Source organism: Ailuropoda melanoleuca, chromosome 17 (assembly GCF_002007445.2).
Source record: "Ailuropoda melanoleuca isolate Jingjing chromosome 17, ASM200744v2, whole genome shotgun sequence".
In the NCBI taxonomy this organism is placed as follows: domain Eukaryota; kingdom Metazoa; phylum Chordata; class Mammalia; order Carnivora; family Ursidae; genus Ailuropoda; species Ailuropoda melanoleuca.
Window position 1 is genome coordinate 24392431 of NC_048234.1, and position 18407 is coordinate 24410837.

The window sequence follows — 18407 nt, forward strand, 5'->3', positions numbered from 1 at the left end:
AGATTGCCTATTTAGAAATGAATCTATAGATCTCTTGTCCTTTGTAAGTGAGCCATTGTTGCAGCGAGAATCCTGGAAACACAGCAGAGAGCTCCTGCTCCGCCGAGGCAGTGTGGGGCGGGCATGGCTCCCGCTGTCCGCCTGGGCTGAATGCAGGTGCCCCACATGGTACCTGGGGTTCGACGAGTTCGCCTTAATGCTCACGTTACAAATAAACAGGAAGAGCCCCAAGCTCACAGGGTTATCGTTACTGATTAAATGAAGTAATGAGTGCGGCACAGTCATCGCGGCATAAACATCACGGTGACAGCTGCCAGCCGGAAGTGCGTGGGTGTGAGGGCGTCAGAAAGAAAAATAAATCTCTAGAGAAGTGTGGTGGGAAAGGTCCCTGCAGTTGGAGGAGGGTGCCTTTGCGAAAGAGGTTTCTCCCTCCAGCCACACCCCCCCCCAACACACACACAGGCCGCAGCTGGTGGGAGCTCAGCTGGCCCAGCTCTCCGAGCCCCCGCGGCTTCCTGTTCCAGCCACACCTGCACCCGGCAGCGCAGAGCTCGCCTCGGGCTTCACCAGCAGGTCCCATTGCTGCTGTGCGTGCTGCCTCCACCGTGGACTTCGTGCCTCAGGCGTTTGCCTGTGTAGGGAGAGGGGCAAGGTAGACCCCAGCAGGAGACCTACAGGCAGCCAGCCGTAGATTCCCTGGAGAGAGGCTGCCACTCTGCCTGCCTCCGGGAGGAACAGGCAGCCTCCTCGTCTAAAAATAGCAGGAGGGGGAGAGCGCTGTCGAGTATAGTGCATCGGCCGTGGTCCTGGCTGTAAAGGAGACAAGACAGAGCAGAAGCAGCAGATCCCTCCGCAAGCCTGCTGTGCGGCAGGCCAGTTAGGAAGGTGGGTGGTGCAGCAGCAGTCCGGAGGCAGTGACCGTGGCCCAGGCCTTCCCACTTCCCAGGGGCCGCCCTGGGGCGTCTTGCACACTTGCCTGTGCGCTCAGCCAAAGACCTCACCGTGAGAGAGCCGCTCTGTCCTGGCCCCGGCGTGAGCTTTGCTGCATGCAGATACTATCGGGGCCCGAGTAGGAACCCCAGGGCCTGGGCTTCAGAATTCCACACTCTGCAGCTGCCTCAGCCCCCCACCACCGTGCCACTACAGCCCGAGTGAGCTTTCCTGAGAGAGGCCGGGGCTGTTGCCTTGACCCTCACATGACAGGTGTCGAGCCAGGCTGGAATGAGCCCACCCCCAGGCAGCCGGTATCTCTAGGGCTGAAGGAGGATTTGCAGCCTTTAAAAGAGACTCGAGGCTGCACTTGTGGGTTTTCCCTATGGGTAGAGTTTTCCTGTCCACTCTTCTTGTCAGTTAATGTTCTGGTAGCTAAACTTAGACTAGCAGAAAAGAAGTTCTTTGCAAAATGTGAGGATAAACCTATGCAAGCAGATGTCATCCAAGCCCCACCTCCCCAGACATAGAGCCCCAGAGGTAACAGTCCTGGTGCTGCACCTTTTCGCTTGCGCGGAAGAGCGAATGTGTCGGCATTCATCCTCATCTGCATTATCTGACTTGGGTCTCTTGCTGGCCCGATGACTTGGGCAGGGCCTGTCATTCCTATTTCCACATGACGAGGCAGGAGCTCAGGGTCAGGACTTGCCCAGACTCGTAACTCATAATCGGAGGGCAGGGCTGTATCTAAGCCTCCAGCCTCAGTCTGCATACTGTCTGCGTTGAATCCCCATGGCAGTCCCTTTCTAAAGAGCAACTCCCCCCCAACATGGAACAGCCTAACATGTGGGGAATTTAAGCAAAGCGGGGGCAGGGGGGGGGAGATTCCAGTTAGTCTTGTTGGGCACATTTTTCTTTGCAGGGCCCAGAAGCATGGCTTTGCATCTAGAGAGGGGAATAGAACGCTCACTCCCTGGTGGCCAGGCATTCACAGTATTTACGTAGTCATTAGAATATAAATTCTCCGTATCAGTTTTCTCATTTTAGAATCAATTCATGGACAAGGCAGGAAAAAAGGTGGTTATAGCTGCAAGACAGAATACAAATATTAAGGGCCGTGACAAAGTAGAGATAAAAGAAAGTTTTTTAAGTGGATCTAATACCAAGTGAGAGAGGAAAGCAGGGACAAAGATGAAATGATACAGGAAATTCAAGATATCCGGTGTATGGCTGGTGGAATAAAAAAGGTCAAGTGTATTATTATTCAGTTACAAACTAAGTAAAATATAAATAGCAAATGCTGGGAGGAAGAACAGTGTAGGAGAGGGTCATGTCCTCCTGATGGAATCAATACATGATGCTTTAGGTTGAGAATACTTTTTATTCCCTGATTCATCCGAAGATATGAAAGGAACCACCAGAACGCTAGAAAGAGAGCGATCCCTAAAGACGCTGCCCCCGGGGTGGGGTCGGGGAGCGGGACAGGAGGTCATTGCTTTTCATCATAAGTCATTTTTATCAGGGGATAGATTTTTATTACTTTGAAAAAAGAACCTCAAGGCAGTGAGAAGATAACTTTTAAAGACAAAAACCTGCGGAGCTTACCGGCTGTCCCCTGAGCACATGCCCCCCTCCCCATGAGAATGAGCTTTTATAAAACACTCATCAGGGCTGCGAGCAGAACTCAGAGTGTTCCCGGCTATAAAGTCATCGATGACTGCTGTCAGCAGTCCAGCCAGGCTGATGGTGCTGGTACCAAAACCAAGCATTTTTGTAAATGACAGAGAGGCCCGGGTGATGTCAGAGAACCATTCCCGGCTGCTCCCCCGGGGGAGCATTCTGAGGAGCTGAGATGGCCCCTCCCGCACAGCTCTCACCTGTGACGGGCTTGCCAAGAGTGCAGAGAGCAGAGCCCGGAGCAGCTGCAAGGGATGGGCCTCTCCTCTGATTTTACAAGGGAAGAACATCCCGAAAGCCTTGTTGCAAATTAGGCTCAATTAGCCCTCAGACAGTCTGAATTGAAGGACTCGTGGCAAAAGTGGATGGTGCAGAACCCAGGCAGGCAGCCAGACTCTTAAACCTAGTCACGTAACGTTGCTTCTCGAAATGGATCTTCCCAGGCTGCGAGGCTGAGGAGTGGCAGGCCCTCTGACACAGCTGTGGGGATTCGAGGCCACTGCTCCCTAGAGAGCTGCTCTCACTTCTAGTGACCCCTAAGAAGGAATCTGGAAAACAATCAGAGTAGAGATTGATTCCGGATAGGCCTGTGCCCAAGAAACCAACAGTACAGTCAACAGGACTAAGGAGCAAGAATAGCGCATATCCCCCCATGTCAGACCGGAAGAGAAACAAACCTGAAATTGATCAGTGGCTCTGACATTTAAGTGAAAATCCTTCTTAGAACCGATCTTAACTTTAATGCTTGAGGCATCTTCAGGGAAGGAGGAATTTGCTTCAGGCTATAGGCGCATTTTAGTTGGGGTGGGTGATTTATTCTTGCATTTTCTCCCTATTCTTTTAATATTTACATTCCGTTAATTTTTTTAAGTGGCAATGGACATTCCCATACACATTCAAGTATATAATAGGATCTTAATCACAAATACTTGATATTCTACGTGAGGCATGTCTTGATTAGGAAGGATACAGCTTTGGGGTGGCTGGGTGGCTCAGTTAAGCGGCTACCTTTGGCTCAAGTCATGATCCCAGGGTCCTGGGCTCGAGTCCCACATCGGGCTTCCTGCTTAGTGGGGAGCCTGCTTCTCCCTGAGACAAATAAAATTAAAAAAAAAAAAAAAAGGAAAGCTACATCTTTCAGTGTATCTGAAAGTGATGTGTGTAACCTTTACTAATCTCTTTGCTAAAAACATAACAATGTGAAAATGAATTATTTTTATTATCGGTTTCAGCTGAGGCCCAAAACAAACCTGCAGGACTTGGAAAGCAAGTGGCTGAAAACCAGTTGTGCAACTAGTGGCTGACCACCCACCCCCAGTCTTTAAAAGAGGTTAGAGAAGCCAAGAAATGAGTGTGCAGTTAGCAAGTGTTCCTTAGAGCAGTCAGGGAGCCGGGGTGCCCTGCAGGGGGTTCTTCGGAGAGCAGGCTGGTGCGCCCTGGAGTGGAGGGGACGTACCTGTGTCCCCTAGTGTCTGACTCGTGCCTGAGACCCCTCAGACTGCACTGGCTGAGCAAGGAGAGTTGGCTGTTCACAGAGGGTCTGCACACTCACTCTCCTGCATCTCGTCTGTGCTTTAAGTATTTGTCTCTTGTCTGTCTGCCTCCGTCCTGTGTCAGTTCCGCCAGGCGGAGATACTGAGTTTGATCTCTGCTCCATCCTAACACCTAGACCACAGGACGCACACACGGGGGTTTGGGTTGTACATTCATGACCCTCATCTCTCCAACCGCCCTGCATGTTTGATATTATTCTCGTTTTCTCTGTGGGAACCTGGAGCTCAGGGGGGTGAAGAAAGTCATCCAGTATCACCCAGAGCTCCGAAGAGCTAGAATTCAAGGCTAAATCATCCAATTCCAGAGTTCATGCTCTGCCTGTGAGGCTCTCTCAGCTCAGGAACCTGTTTTCCTCAAATGCGTTCTCTTGGAGGGAAGCGACCTGCCGATTCTGGTCTCTGGTCTCACTCACTAGGTAAGTCATCCTCCGTACTCAGTATGTAAAGGAGGCTGAGCGAGTGCCAGGACATATTAATGTCACATTATCCGGAATGCACTTAATGGGACTTAACTGTATACGTGCCTAATGATTGGTACGGGGCTATATATATTCTTTTTACAGGGTTCTTTCATGAGTCATTTTTTTAATTAAAATGTTAGAAGCTTAAGTAACTGTTGTTCTTGTTAAATATTATTCTTTTTATTGTGGTAAAATTCACATAACGGGGGCCCCTGGGTGGCTGAGTCAGTTAAGCATCTGCCTTCGGCTCAGGTCATGACCCCAGGATCCTGGCATTGAGCCCCGCATCGGGCTGCCTGCTCATGGGGGGCCTGCTTCTCCCTCTCCCTCTGCCCCTCCCCGCTGCTCATGCTCTCACTCTCTCAAAATCTTTAAACTAAATTTCGCATCACATAACCCTTCCCCTCTTAACCATTTTTTTTTAAAGATTTTATTTATTTATTTGACAGAGATAGAAACAGCCAGTGAGAGAGGGAACACAAGCAGGGGGAGTGGGAGAGGAAGAAGCAGGCTCATAGTGAAAGAGCCTGATGTGGGGCTCGATCCCAGAACGCCGGGATCACGCCCTGAGCCGAAGGCAGACGCTTAACCACTGTGCCACCCAAGCGCCCCCCCTCTTAACCATTTTTAAGTGTACAGTTCGATAGTGTTACAGACACTCCCAGGATGAGGCAGCCGATCTCCAGAACTCTCTTCATCTTGCAGAACTGAAACTGTGTCCCCGTGAAGCTACTCCCCCCGCCCACCCTCTGCCCCTGGCGACCACCCTTCATTCCCCTTCTACCTCTGTGAATTTGACTAGTCTAGGTCCCTCATGCAAATGGAATTACACCGCATTTGTCTTGAGAAATGTGTCCTACAGACTCACCCATTAACATAGGTCAGAATTCGCTTCTTCCTTTCAAGGCTGAATGATGCTACACCGTGTGTCAGTCTTGTTCCTCCATCAGTGGACATTCGGGTTCCTGCCAACTCCTGGCTGCTGTGGACACAGGTGTATTCATTTGCCAGGGCTGCCCTCATAAAGCTCCACAGACGAAGCAGCTTGAACCACAAAAATTCATTTTCTCACAGTTCTGCGGGCTCCAAGTCTAAGATCAAGGTGGCAGCAGGGTTGGTTTCTTCTGAGGCCTCTCTCCTTGGCTGGTCGCTGGCTGTCGTTTCCCCCGTCTGCACACAGCCTGTGTTCATGTTCCTGTCCTAAACCCTTTTTTAAGATACTTTCTTTGTGAGAGAGAGAGAGCAGCAGAGAGAGAGGGACAAGCAGACCCCACGCTGAGCTCAGAGCCCGATGCGGGGCTCGATCTCAGCACCCTGAGATCAGGACCTGAGCTGAAACCAAGAGTCAGACACTCAAGCGACTGAGCCACGGACGCACCCCCCCCCAACCCTGCATCATCTCTTCTTTAAGGGCACCAGTCCTAATGGATTAGAGCCTATCCCAATGATCTCATTTAACCTTAATCACCTCTTTGAAGACCTTATTTCCAAATACACATTGTGAAGCACTGGGCATCAGGACTTTAAGATATGAATGAGGGGCAGACGGGGCAGATGCACAGTTTAGCCCATAGCACTGGGTAAACAATATCTCTGACTGTGTTTTCTTCTTTGGGGGTATATACCCAGAAATGGGATTGCTGGATTATAGGGTCATTCGTTTTTTTAAATTTTTAAGGAAGAAAATTTTATTTATTTGTAAAGCAAATTCTGCCTGCTTTTCCCCAAACCTTTCTGGCCATCTTTACTCTTCTCAAGCAAAGATCTCTGCAGTCACATCCAGCTATATCATGCCTTTGTTTTTGCTAGATCGCAGAACTGGGTTCCTAGGCATGTATGCCTTTGCTCCCTCAGTTTCTATGATGGCAAATTTCTAAAATTTCCACAGAGCTGGCCCTAGAAAGAGGGCTTAATTGGAAGACAAAGTTCAGGACCTAAACTCTCTACGGCAGTGTGACCTTGGGCAAGTCCCTTTGCCTCCCTGTCTACATCTCAGTTCCCTCATCTGTGAAGTAGACATATTGGGGCAACAAATCCAAGAGGGGGCCAGGCAGAGATGATGTAAATGGAAGAGACCAGAAAGTGGTGGGTGCCCTGGAGGAAGGTCCCGTACCTGTGCGCTGTGCCACACCAGCTAGTCCTGTGACAGTGTAGACAGTTCCCCAGGCTTCCACGGACCTGCACGCATGGTCTGTTCGCCCCACAGTGTGGAATCTCAGAGCCCAATTCTTTCATGTTGCCAGGTCAACTGGAATTTTTTTTTTCTCTATTAGGAAACAAAAATGTTTTCTGAATGACTGGAATCTACTCAGAACCGCTCTAGAACTTATGTGACCTAAACTATTCCATCAAATTTCTGATATTTCTAGTACTATGCACTGAGGTCAGTTTTAAAATTGTAACCCTTAGGTGCCTCATGAAACATATTACTTCATTAAGATATTTCACATACTCTAACATTTACCCAGAGTATACAGTTTGGTGGCTTTAGTATATTCACCAAGTTGTACATTACTAGAAGCTAATTTTAGAACGTCTTCAATAGGCCAAAAAGAAACTCTACACCCAAGAGCAGTCATTCCCTAGTCCTCACCCTCTCACCCCCACCCCCTGGCAACCACTCATCTGCCTTCTGTCTCCCTAGATGGGCCTCTTCTGGACATTTCACATAAGTGAAATCGCACAGTACGTGGTCCTTTATGACTAGCTGCTTTCATTAAGCATAAACGTTTTCAGGATTCACCCATCCAGTTGCACATATCAGTACGTCATTATTTCTTATTGCCAAATAATATTCCATTGTAGGAATTACGCATTCATCAACTAGAGGCCATGTGGGTTAGTAACACTTCGGGACTCTTCTGAAGAATGTGACTGGGAGCATTCGTGTACGAGTTTTGGTGTGGGCATGTGTTTTCATTTTTCTTGGATCTACATCTAGGAGTAGAATTGCTGGGTGCATGGTTTTAAGGACCCAGCAAACTGTTCCCCAGAGCTGCTGCACCTTCTTCCCATCTCCTCAGTGGCATCGGATGGTTCCAGTTTCTTCCCACCCTCTCCAGCTCTTGTTCTCGCCTGTCTTTAGAATAGCCTGCTCAGGAGGGGCGAAGGGGTAGCTCACTGCAGTTTTTATCTGCATTCCCCTCGTGACGAATGACGTTTAGCACCTTTTCGTACACTTCTTGGCCATTCGTATTTCTTCTTTGAGGGAAGTGTCTGTCCACATCCTTTATTCGTTTTTTAATTGGGTGATTTTCCCTTTTATTGTTACAGGAGTTCTTTATATAACCTGGATATAAGTCCCTACGAACCTCATTTTCATCCCCCAAATGATGCTCAGAACAAGCTATTGAGATAGGAAAGTATTTTAATACATGTGAAAAAAAAATACAAGTAAAGTTTGATTTTTATCAAATTTGACCATAGAATACTAAGGAAATCTGGTATTTGTGTTCTGTAATCACAGTGCATTTTAGCCAAAATAACCGGTAAATCCCAAAGAATACCCTCATTTTTTTCTAAACCATGCTAGTAGCTTCCTCATAGTTACAAAAAAATATTAGATTGAAAAATATGTACATAATGGATTTACTTCTAGGGGAGTGATTCTGGATCACAACAGGATGGCAGAAAAAGGAAGATGAGTTTAGCGGTATTTTACACTCCATGTAGTACTATTAAAAAACTTTTAAAGAAAAATGACTTCCCCAGATGTGTGGCTACCGATAGAGTATGCAACTCTTGATCTTAGGGTTACAAGTTCGAGCCCCACTTTGGGCATAGAGTTTACTTGAAGAGAAAAATCACATCCAGAATACTCTTGGTTATACCCTTAATCTTGAAAACTGAGTTCTGAACTTCATCAAATAAATTATATGTTCATAAAATAACCCAGAAGCCATTAGAGATTTTTTTAATTATATAAAAATATCCAAAAAAAAAAAACAGGAATAAAAATCAAGAGTCATCCCACACTTAATCTGTTTTCTGACCACCTTATTTCTAGCTTTGATGTTTAAGTAGGTAACTTTTTCATGTTTCGTGGGTGACATTGTAGCAGCTGAAAAGCAAAAGCCAATTAAAGCCCATCACTGCATCATTACTTTTGATCCAGAAACTAACTTGAGCGATACTCATTACCGCACAGTGCCTCTCAGAGTAGCATCTCCTGAAAGCTTATCGTTTACTAAACCAAGAAACCTATAAAGGTTTACGGTACAAAGTCAGCAGCTCGAGAGAGAGAGGCCACGCTCACCCCGCTCTTTCGAGTCCGTCGGAACAAATTCTGTGTCCCACACTGTGTAACCCATCTTAGGTTTCTGAAAACCAAGAGGACTTTTTTTTTTTTAACTGAGGCCAGAATGTACCAGAAAACCCATGGAGGCAGTGTACCCCTTCATTAACCCCTTCGTTGCCATGCTCTCCCACCTCAACCAGCTGAGAGGCCCACCGGAGACTCCTCTCACCCTTGCTTCTTCCTACTCATCTAGTATTTTTACTTTTTTTTTTTTACTGAGGCCAGAATGTACCAGAAAACCCATGGAGGCAGTGTACCCCTTCATTAACCCCTTCGTTGCCATGCTCTCCCACCTCACCACCGGAGACTCCTCTCACCCTTGCTTCTTCCTACTCATCTAGTATTTTTACCATTTTTCATTATCTTTTATGATCAGGAAAAACACCAATGAACCTGATTTATTAATATTCTTACAATTCTTGTGACACTTTTTTTAAAAGTCGAAAAGGTCAAGATTTCTAACTATTTCACGTAGCTTCCACGAATGGGTTCGTGTGTACCGAAGAAGATGTTGTGTGGCTCCCAGCCTAGGGAAGGGCAGAGGATGACAGCGGGGAGGTTCACTGGGGAGGCTCCGACGGGAGGCTCAGAGGCTGGCTCCAGACTCGCGCTCTCAGAAGGGGTGAGCTCTGAGCTGGGCCCTGCAGGGGTGCAGGGCCTGGTCATGGGCGAGGGGAGAGACGGAGCCGTCTTCCACACGGCCGCTCTCGGGCCCTAGCAGCTTGGCTGCACCGGGCTGACGGCCAGCCTCTTCTCCCCGCCCTCGTGGTACCCACTCTTCCATCACTGCTGGCTGAGGTCATGTTCCTGCACAACCTTCCCATGGAACGTTGCCAGAGGTTAAAAATGTAACTTTTATTTCAGTGGGGGAAGAACCTGTGCATTCCTGAGCTCCGAGATCAATTAACAATTTCCGTACTATCAAAATAGACCAATGGCTTCAACATTGGCCACCGGTTCCCGCATCATGACCAAACAAGATGGTTTCCCCTCATAAAGGCCTCTGTGGTTCAAGACTATCTGCCTGCGTTCCTGTGGCATTTGTTGCCTGCCAAAGGGACACCTAGGCTGTCCTCGCAAGCACGTGATCCAGGGCTCGGTGCGTGCAGGCCTTGGCCTAGCAACGTGAGCATCAGCTTGGAGCGTATTACAAATGCAAACCGACGGGCTCGGTGCCTGATCAACTGCATCATATTTGGGGGTGTAGGGCCTGGGAAAGTGGGTTTTAACCAACCCTCCAGGGGATTCTGATGCACATTTAAATTGGACAACCCTGGTTATAATTGGACCTTTCATGCCAAAAAGGCAAAGAGGACAGTGCAAAGAAAGAAATCAATACTGATCGGGCACAAGGTTATGTTTATAAACCAGCACGGCGTGAGTACTGTAAGCGGAGACCCTACGCAGCAGGAACAACTACCCCAAGTCAAAGCTTCAGGCGGGCTTCTCGATGGTAGCCCTCCACCCTCACAAAGCCGGGGACCCCCAGGTCCCTTTCCAGAAATGTAAACAAGTGCCCCATGCAGGGAAGCAGATAGAAGTACAACCAAATTCCTTAGCAGGAATGCTGAAAGCTAGCCGACTGCTAGTACCACCGACTTCCTTCAACTCAAGCGAGTGTATCTCCAGGTAGGACCATATTGCCTTTGAATTCTCAAAATCATCTTTTATCCCAAAAAGCTTTCCCAAACTCCATGTCTTTAGCCACAACTTGGAGGCATCCACGGATCCTGGTCTGGAGGCCACATGCTCATGATTGTTCTTTGTTTTTCCAGTAAAGCGTTACCTTCCAGTTCCACATACACCTTGGAAGAGGGGACCATCTACCTGACTTCTGAGCCAAACGCTCTGGAAATGCAGGATGATAATGCCTCCGTGCTTGATGTCTATTTAGTAAGTAATTCTAGTTTCTTCCCCTTCCCTTCTGGTTTACGGATGGACCCAGGCCATAGCTTACACAAGAACAGGTTCTGTGAGGCCAGGCCAGCTGGGGTTTTAAAAGAAACCGTGGCTCTCCGTCACTTCCACCCCCGGTGTGTCTTTTCATAAGCCATGCTTTCACACAGCTCATGTAGAACATTCCGAAGAGCATATGTAGGCTAAGAGGCTAAATCGCTCTATGTAAGAAGAGAACAGATCCACTAATCGTGAGGGAGGCGGAATGAGGCTCTTCCATGTTAATGTCTTCTTTGACTCTACTGTACCCCCTTGTGTGCGAATCTTTTTGAATTCTGATTTACTGCCTTGGTAAGCTGGTAGCTTAAGAGGCCCAGAACTGGGTTGTGGGAAGAACCTGCCATCAGCACTGAAGAATCTTGGCTCTCTCCCTCAGCTGTCACCAACCAGCAGCGTGACCTGGGCAGGTACCTCTCTGTGTGTTCTTGTTTGCCAAAGGAGGGAAATAACGCCGAGCTCACCAGGCTGCTTGGGGGATCACGAGTGATCACGTCCGTGAACGCCCTGCCAAGTTGTCTGCAGTGACTTAAGTGAATTATTAGATGAGGGCTTAGAAAGATGTATGATGGACTAAACTATGAAAGCGGAGAAGGGTTGTTTTCCCTATAAAGTACGTCCCACACGCATTCTCCACATCCCTGCATACCTGCACCAAATCACATGAAACAGGCCAAGTGCTGATTTCAAGTTTTCCACTCTTTTAAGTTGTGCCGAGCATGAGTGTGCAAGCTCTGTGTCGGGAACCAACCCCACTTGGTGCGTGGCTCCTGACCACACACCACCACAACCCCCTGTGCCCCAGCCCAGCCCTCTATTCCCTCAAGTACACTCTGCAGGACCTCAGTCACCAACAATGCTGCTGATTACTGCAGAGCCCTCCAGCATCTTCTCACCTCTCCTAGAGTGAGATCCAAAGTCCTCAAGGTCCTGAATGGTCTGATCTACACTGCCTTTCTCCCCTCCTTTCCCTGCCTCTGTCTTCTTTACCCATACTGTTCCAGCCACACTGGCCTTGGTATTCCTCCCATAACCAAACATGCCTCTGCCTCAGGACCTTTGCATTTGCTGTTACTGCCTGAATACACTTTCTTAGCTGTCCCAGGCTTGCTCCCTCACTTCCTTCAGTCTCAGCCCAAACGTCTTCTCAGATAGGCTTTCCTTGACCCCTTACATAAAACAGAAGGCCTCTCCCTACAACAACCATTGTAAAAGGACTTTTTTTTTTTTAATAACCTCTGAATATTCTGGTTGTAGCACCAACGGAATTTTTTTTCCACTGGGCAACCCTCCTCCCTACACTGCCCCCACTTTTTAAAATTAAGTTATGGTGCGTTTTAAAACCTTTACCAAAGAATCTGTTCCTCTGCACAACCTAGAAGATAGGGAATTAAATAGGAAAACAAATGACAGTAATTTTTTGGTCCCAGGGTAAGTGTGAAAAACCAAGTGAAATCTGATCTTCATGAGCTAAGAGTTCAAGCTCCTTGTATCTTTAAAAAAACAGATTTGCACCAACCAGGGGCATGTGACCCTCCCCAGAGGAACAGAGGGTCACAGGGTAGTTAAATGGCCTTGCAGATCCCAGGTCCCCTACGTGTTACCCTTACTCCTTTGCTGGAGAGCTTCTGTCGTTAGTCATTCCAATTCCTCCTCCTTGGTATTATCCATTTCATTTATTAGAAGACTGCTTCTGTCCTTTTATTAGCATCTCATTTTACTGTGCTTCTGTGCCTTTCTTGGACACCGAGAAGCCAAACGTTGCAGAAAAGGTTACTGCTTGCCTCCAGAAGTCACAGGGGAAAGCCCCAGTATTCACTGTCGGGGATTGAAAGCACTTTGAGCACTAGTTAGAAATGAAGGAATTTGGGAGTCTGGAACTGAAGGAGGCAGTGGTGGTAGCCCTCTGCCCAGGCTTCCTGGCACAGGGCTGTTGCTGTTCACAAGGTGAGGCAAGCAGCAAAGAAATTCTCACCAAGCTTGGAGAAGAGCTGATCGAACCTAATCTGATTTTGTAGCTACTCACAATAAGCTATTTAGCATTTTTCCCTGTTTTGTACAAGCCGGGCAGTGTCCTAAATACTTTGTCTTAAGCCATCTAATCCCCACAACCGGCTATTGAACAGACGGAGCTCCATTTTACAGAAAGGAAATGGACGCCTAGGGCGATTAGCCGCTTGCCCCAGGTTTTGCAACCAGTAACCGAGTAACTGAACAGAGCTGGAACTCAAACCAGCAAAGCCTCGCCCCAAGCCCCCATCACACTTTGCCAGACAGAAATTAGACTCTGAAAAGTTAAAGGATGGGCCCAAAAATCACACAAGGTAACATGCAAAGAAGATAGAGGGAAGAGAATACAGGGACAAATTTGGGTGAATAAACACGGGTTCATGAAAATTCAAGAATGCTGTAAGGGGAACAGTTCAGTGCCGCTGGAGAGCCCAGGACTTTGAACAGTAGTAACGAGGCGCCACGGAGTGCCTACCAGGTGCCTCCAGCCACTGTTCCAGGGCTTTCCTGCCCGGAGTAGCTCCAGGCAGGTAGGGCTTAGGTTGGTCTCCATTCATACAGATACGGACACGAGGTTCCCTTTGGCTAGTTCTCCGAGCTGGTTAAGGGCAGGGTAGAAATTCAAATCCCGCTCTCTATGCTCTCCTCCCTCCACCCAGCCCCGTGAAGCACCTGTCCCTACGGCTTTGGCACTGGTTAGGTGTCCAGGTCTCCCAGCCCCATTGTTGGAATCTTGTTCCTTCTTAAGTGAGAGATTGGACCCAACAAAAAAGGGGGGAAGGCGAGTTACGTTGAGAACTGTGTAAGGCTCTAGTTTTCAACATTCTAGCACAACAGTTCTTACACTTTTTGATACCAGTACCTCTTCAAAAGTTTTGAGGATCCCAAAGAGTTTTTGTGTATGTGGGTTCCATCTATTAGTATTTTTTAATTAAAATTGAGAAAATTTAATATTTACTCAATTCACTATGTAATCGTTAACTCATTCAAAATAATAACTATTAGTGTCAAGTAAATTTCTATCAAAATAACTATTTTCCAGACAAAAACAAATTGAGAAGAACGACATTATTTTCTATCTTTAAAATCCCTAGCATTTGGATTAATACAAGAGGCCGGATTCTCACATCTATTTCTACGTAAGTTGGCTGTGATAGGGCACGTCCTTGTAGCAACGCTGTCTGCCCACAAGAGGCCATGGGAATGAAAAGACAGATGCCACCTTTGTGTCATTAATGGAGACTTGATGGATTCCCAGCAGTGGTCTCCCACCCACTTGTTCTAGTGTATCCACTAAGCCCCTTCCCCTGCTGCAGAACCACAGGGGACATAAATGAATTCCACAGAAGCAGGCATCTGGGTTCTATGGCTGTCTCTGCCTCTCATTAATCACTGATCTTGAATCGATCACCCATTCAGGGCCTCCATTTTCTCATCTGTAAAACGGATCAGTCACCTCCAGGACCCCTTCCGGCTCGGGCCTGCTGTGGCTTCCTCTAAATGCCTTGGAAGGAGGTTTTACCAGTGGAGCTGCAGATCTTTCCCCAAATTTTGCTGTGTCATCCCATCCTCCTTTCTCCTAAACCTCCACGGTATTTAAACTTAAATTTTTTGGAAATACATTTAGAAAATTCTGCACCATGCATTTGTAATTCCGGGGTGTGTTTTCATCCTGGAGATTTTTATTTTTTATTTTGCATGCTTTTCCAGTTCTGAAAGGACGTAGCTCGTTGCCCTCCCTTCACTATTTCCATTTGCCTCTATACTGTGAAAGAGTGAATGGAAAAGGTAAGCAGGAGAAAGGAAAACCTTTGTCTCGCCTTCCTCCGGACCTAATTAGAATCCTCTTCATCAAAGGCGTCCTTTATGTTCAGAATTGTAATGAGACAGAGTCTGGTTTCTCTTGTAACCTTTCTTCTCCTTTAACATACAGTGTTTCTCTAGTACACGGAATCTCCTAATCCCCCATTGCTATTATTCGTGTACTAATAGAGAATACTGCCTCTATCCCTTCAAAAATACAGGATTTAAACCCGAATAATATAGGCACACAGATGACATATGATACTTCCTTTTAAGGATCCACCTACATGATGCATGTATCCATTAGTTGGGCTGTCCTGCTTTCTGCTGTGATTTGACAGGAAATTGAAAGCATAGCTGTACCTTAAAAGGCAGCTAATTGTTCCGTCACCCTTGCTGAAGAAAGCATTGAGTTCAGGTTCTGTGTTCCTAGCTAGCCTCTTGAACTGCTTTGAAATGGCAATTCAGGGACGCCTGGGTGGCTCAGTCGGGGAAGCGTCTGGCTTCGGCTCAGGTCATGATCCCAGGGTCCTGGGATTGAGCCCCAAGTCAGGCTCCCTGCTCAGTGGGGAGTCTGCTTCTCTCTCTGCCTCTCCTCCTGCTTGTGCACGTTCCCTCTCTCTCAAGTAAATAAACAAAATCTTTTTAAAAAGAAAAAGAAAAGCCCATTCGCCTTCAGTCTAGAGAGTTCCAGGCTGATTCATTTGCCAATATTCAAGTCAAGATTGGGGAGGGTGAGTGTTTCTGAAGATGATTTTATCCTGTGACCAAAGATGCATTTTCCATTGACTTTTGAGCTGACGATACAGATTAGGGTATTTAAAAGAATTCAGCAGAGGTGGGAAGGCTCTGTTGATTGCAAAGGGGCAGTCATGCCGTGTTCATGAGAGAGCTAGATTCCACTTTGTGAACAGTCCCAGATCTTCTAAGGCTGGCACCGTCACTGGGACTCTAGTTCCTAAGGCAGTTTCTTTGCCTGATGGAGAATGCAATTTTGTATTAAGGGGAAGAGGAACCACCAACAAAATGTAGCTGAGAAATGTTGTGGGGATGACTAGCTGGGAGCCGGTGAGTAAGTGGGGGATAATGGGATCGCTTTTTTTTTGTAACTCAGAAGTTTGAAAGATTACTGCATTAAACAATGACTTTCTTTAGTCTGAAGGTTATACCCTTCTTATTTTTTTTTTACACCTTCCCATTAACATGCTCTCACTAATAGGTACTTTCATCCAGATAGGTGTCTCTGCAAGACGGCTGTTTGAAGTACAAAAATAGCTGTGGGTGAAGGAGAAGAAACAGTTAAGCCGTTTCTTAGCCATGCCGCATTGGAGATTAATGCTCTGATGTGCAGCTGGTGGACAGCTTGATTATTTAATGTGTCTTTAGGGTGGCAAATTATACTCTTTGATCACAGGACGAAGGGTGGCAGAGAAGTGAAAATGATTGAATTAACAGCTTATCATAGCATTATGTATGAGAAAAGCCTGAGAAAAAGAAGAAAAACACTTTAAATTAGGTCACGGGGGTCTTAGAAAACCCACTGGAACGTTCTGGCAGGGGAAACTGCATTTGTGGATTGGACTTTACTGGCACTGAGCTTAGAGACTTGTACGCAGAGTACCGGGTCCTTTAATCACTCCTGTTTGAGCCAGATTGGATGCTGCGAGGGGTGTTGATTTGAAACAGGGGCCATTCTATTGCTTCTCAGCAGAGAGCTAGAATCCCCATCTGCCAAAGGGTTGTGATAGATTTTAGTGAAAGCAGAGGAGAAGAGGCAAACCACTCGCTGCCTTTGGCTTGTAAGGCATTCAGCCAGAATGCCCTTTCCTTCCACCATATTGACCACAACTGTAAGAAATGGAGAGATTTCAGGAAGAGCTAAATAGGACCCTTTGTGTATCTCAAAAGTGCTTGACCCCCTTAAGCCATTGACCAAGTATTATTTCTAAGACATGTGGATGAGTGGAAAAAATGGATCCCACCGTGTGGCCCCATGGAACCCACAAGTGATTTCCATACTAACACAAAGCTTTCAAATTAATGAGGCAAGTCATCGGTCTGCGATAGGAGGTCACCCATAGGGTTGTTTTTAAAACCAACAGTGTTAAACTACTGTTTAAGGATTAGCTAAGGGAACTGGAGTTAGCAATCCAGTGACAGCTGACAGGGCTGGGGTAGATTTTTTTGTTGTTGTTGGGTCCTAGCTTTGCAGTGACTCCTGGCTCACAGGCCAGCTTGATGGCAGACTTCTTCAAGGTCAGCTCTGCTTGTGAGCTTGCTTCAGGCTCCTACTGCGGGGGCGGGGGGCGGGGGGGCATCATTTCTCCACCTTTGCCTCCTGGCACTGACTTCCCTCCAGAATCTCCCTCTCGTTTCTGTCTTAGCTGTCCGTTTCCATAACCTTCCTTGTCATCAGGAGCCAATGTTAACTGGTCTCCTGAGCCTTTCCAACTCTTGGGAAAAAAAGCATTTGAGGAACAACAGTCTCTCATGGTGTGACCTTGGAGGCCACCAGGCACTGAACCTGCAAGAAACAAATCGCAAACTCAATGTGAACCATGTTGGGAACAAATGGGAAGTTTAGGGAAAGCAAGTTTAAATCCTACCCATGGCCCTAGTGAACAGGGCTGCCCTCATCCCTACTGTTCGCTCTTGCGGGATCTGAGCAGGAATGGGAAAATCTGGTAAAAGAGAGAAGGTTGGAAGTATTATACACTTAATAAAAAAATAAGGCCCCCCTGAGTGTGGTGAACGGGATGAGGAGGACTCACGGGGAGATCTGAGGGCTTGGCTTCCCTTGCTTTTGTCCCTATCTGTGTTAGTTTCCTATGGCTGCCTGAACACAAAGTCCCCGGATCTAGGTGGCTTAAACAGGAGTGTATTGTGTCACAGTTGTGGAGGCCAGGAGTCCCGACCAAGGTGTCAGCAGGGCCAGGCTCCATCTGAAGGCTCTAGGAGGAGATCCTTCCTGGCTTCTTCCAGCTTCTGGTGGCTCTGTGTGTTCCTTGGCGATCTTGGCCTTGCAGCACTCATCTCTGTGTCTTCACGTGGCCTTCTCTGTGCCTCCCTGCGTCCTCCCTTCTCCTTGTGTAACGTCAAGCAAAGCTACCACACACCCACGTATTAACTGAGATTTTGACCGCGTTCCTGCTTTCAGCGAACCCTACTGCCACCTACTGGCAGAAAGGCGCCTCTGCCCGCAGGGGGATAAGGACTAGCCGAAGTCCTTGAATTGAAACAGAGTTAAGAGCAAGTGTGCCGGTCACTGGACTGTTTCCACCCCGTGGACTTTCTCGCAGACTCTCAGCACTGTGCGTGCACTTGCGGCAGGGCCACACCCTGCAGGTGTCAAAGGTAGTTTCCTTGGACAGGCCCAGCACCCACCACCTTTCCGGATGGACCGGAGGGTGTCGTTACGAATCAGGTGCAAAAATGCAGGGGCCCGTCTTCCCTAGGATCTGAGCATGCCCTCCTCAGCTGTCAAGGCCAGTCCTACTCAAGCCTCTTTGAAAGCCTCCTTAGCGGTTTGGGGATTCAACAGAGAAAATGCTCTTTTTACTGTTTGAGCACCAACCTTAACGAACTATCAACAAATACAAGGTGGACAAATCCTTTTCTTCACTTTGAATCTTTGCCAGGTCGTCTCTTCCAGCCTCTCAACTCCTGGGTGGCTGTATATTTTGAAGTAATTCCCAGTAAGGAATAGGATTAGGTATTTGAAGA

At 47.4% G+C, this 18407-nt stretch overlaps 1 protein-coding gene across 5 annotated transcripts in view; it reads left to right on the forward strand.

Moving 5' to 3' along the window:
* Window positions 1-18407, forward strand: part of PIP5K1B (phosphatidylinositol-4-phosphate 5-kinase type 1 beta) — a 293383-nt gene that overhangs the window by 261550 nt on the left and 13426 nt on the right. For 4 of the 5 annotated variants that reach the window (XM_034646690.1, XM_034646693.1, XM_034646692.1 and 1 more), the window contains one exon: window positions 10694-10811. The exons of the other annotated variant lie outside the window; for it this stretch is intronic. In XM_034646690.1, the coding sequence (XP_034502581.1) occupies window positions 10694-10811 (118 nt within the window). The remainder of the gene's footprint in view (window positions 1-10693; window positions 10812-18407) is intronic. 5 annotated transcript variants of the gene reach the window in all.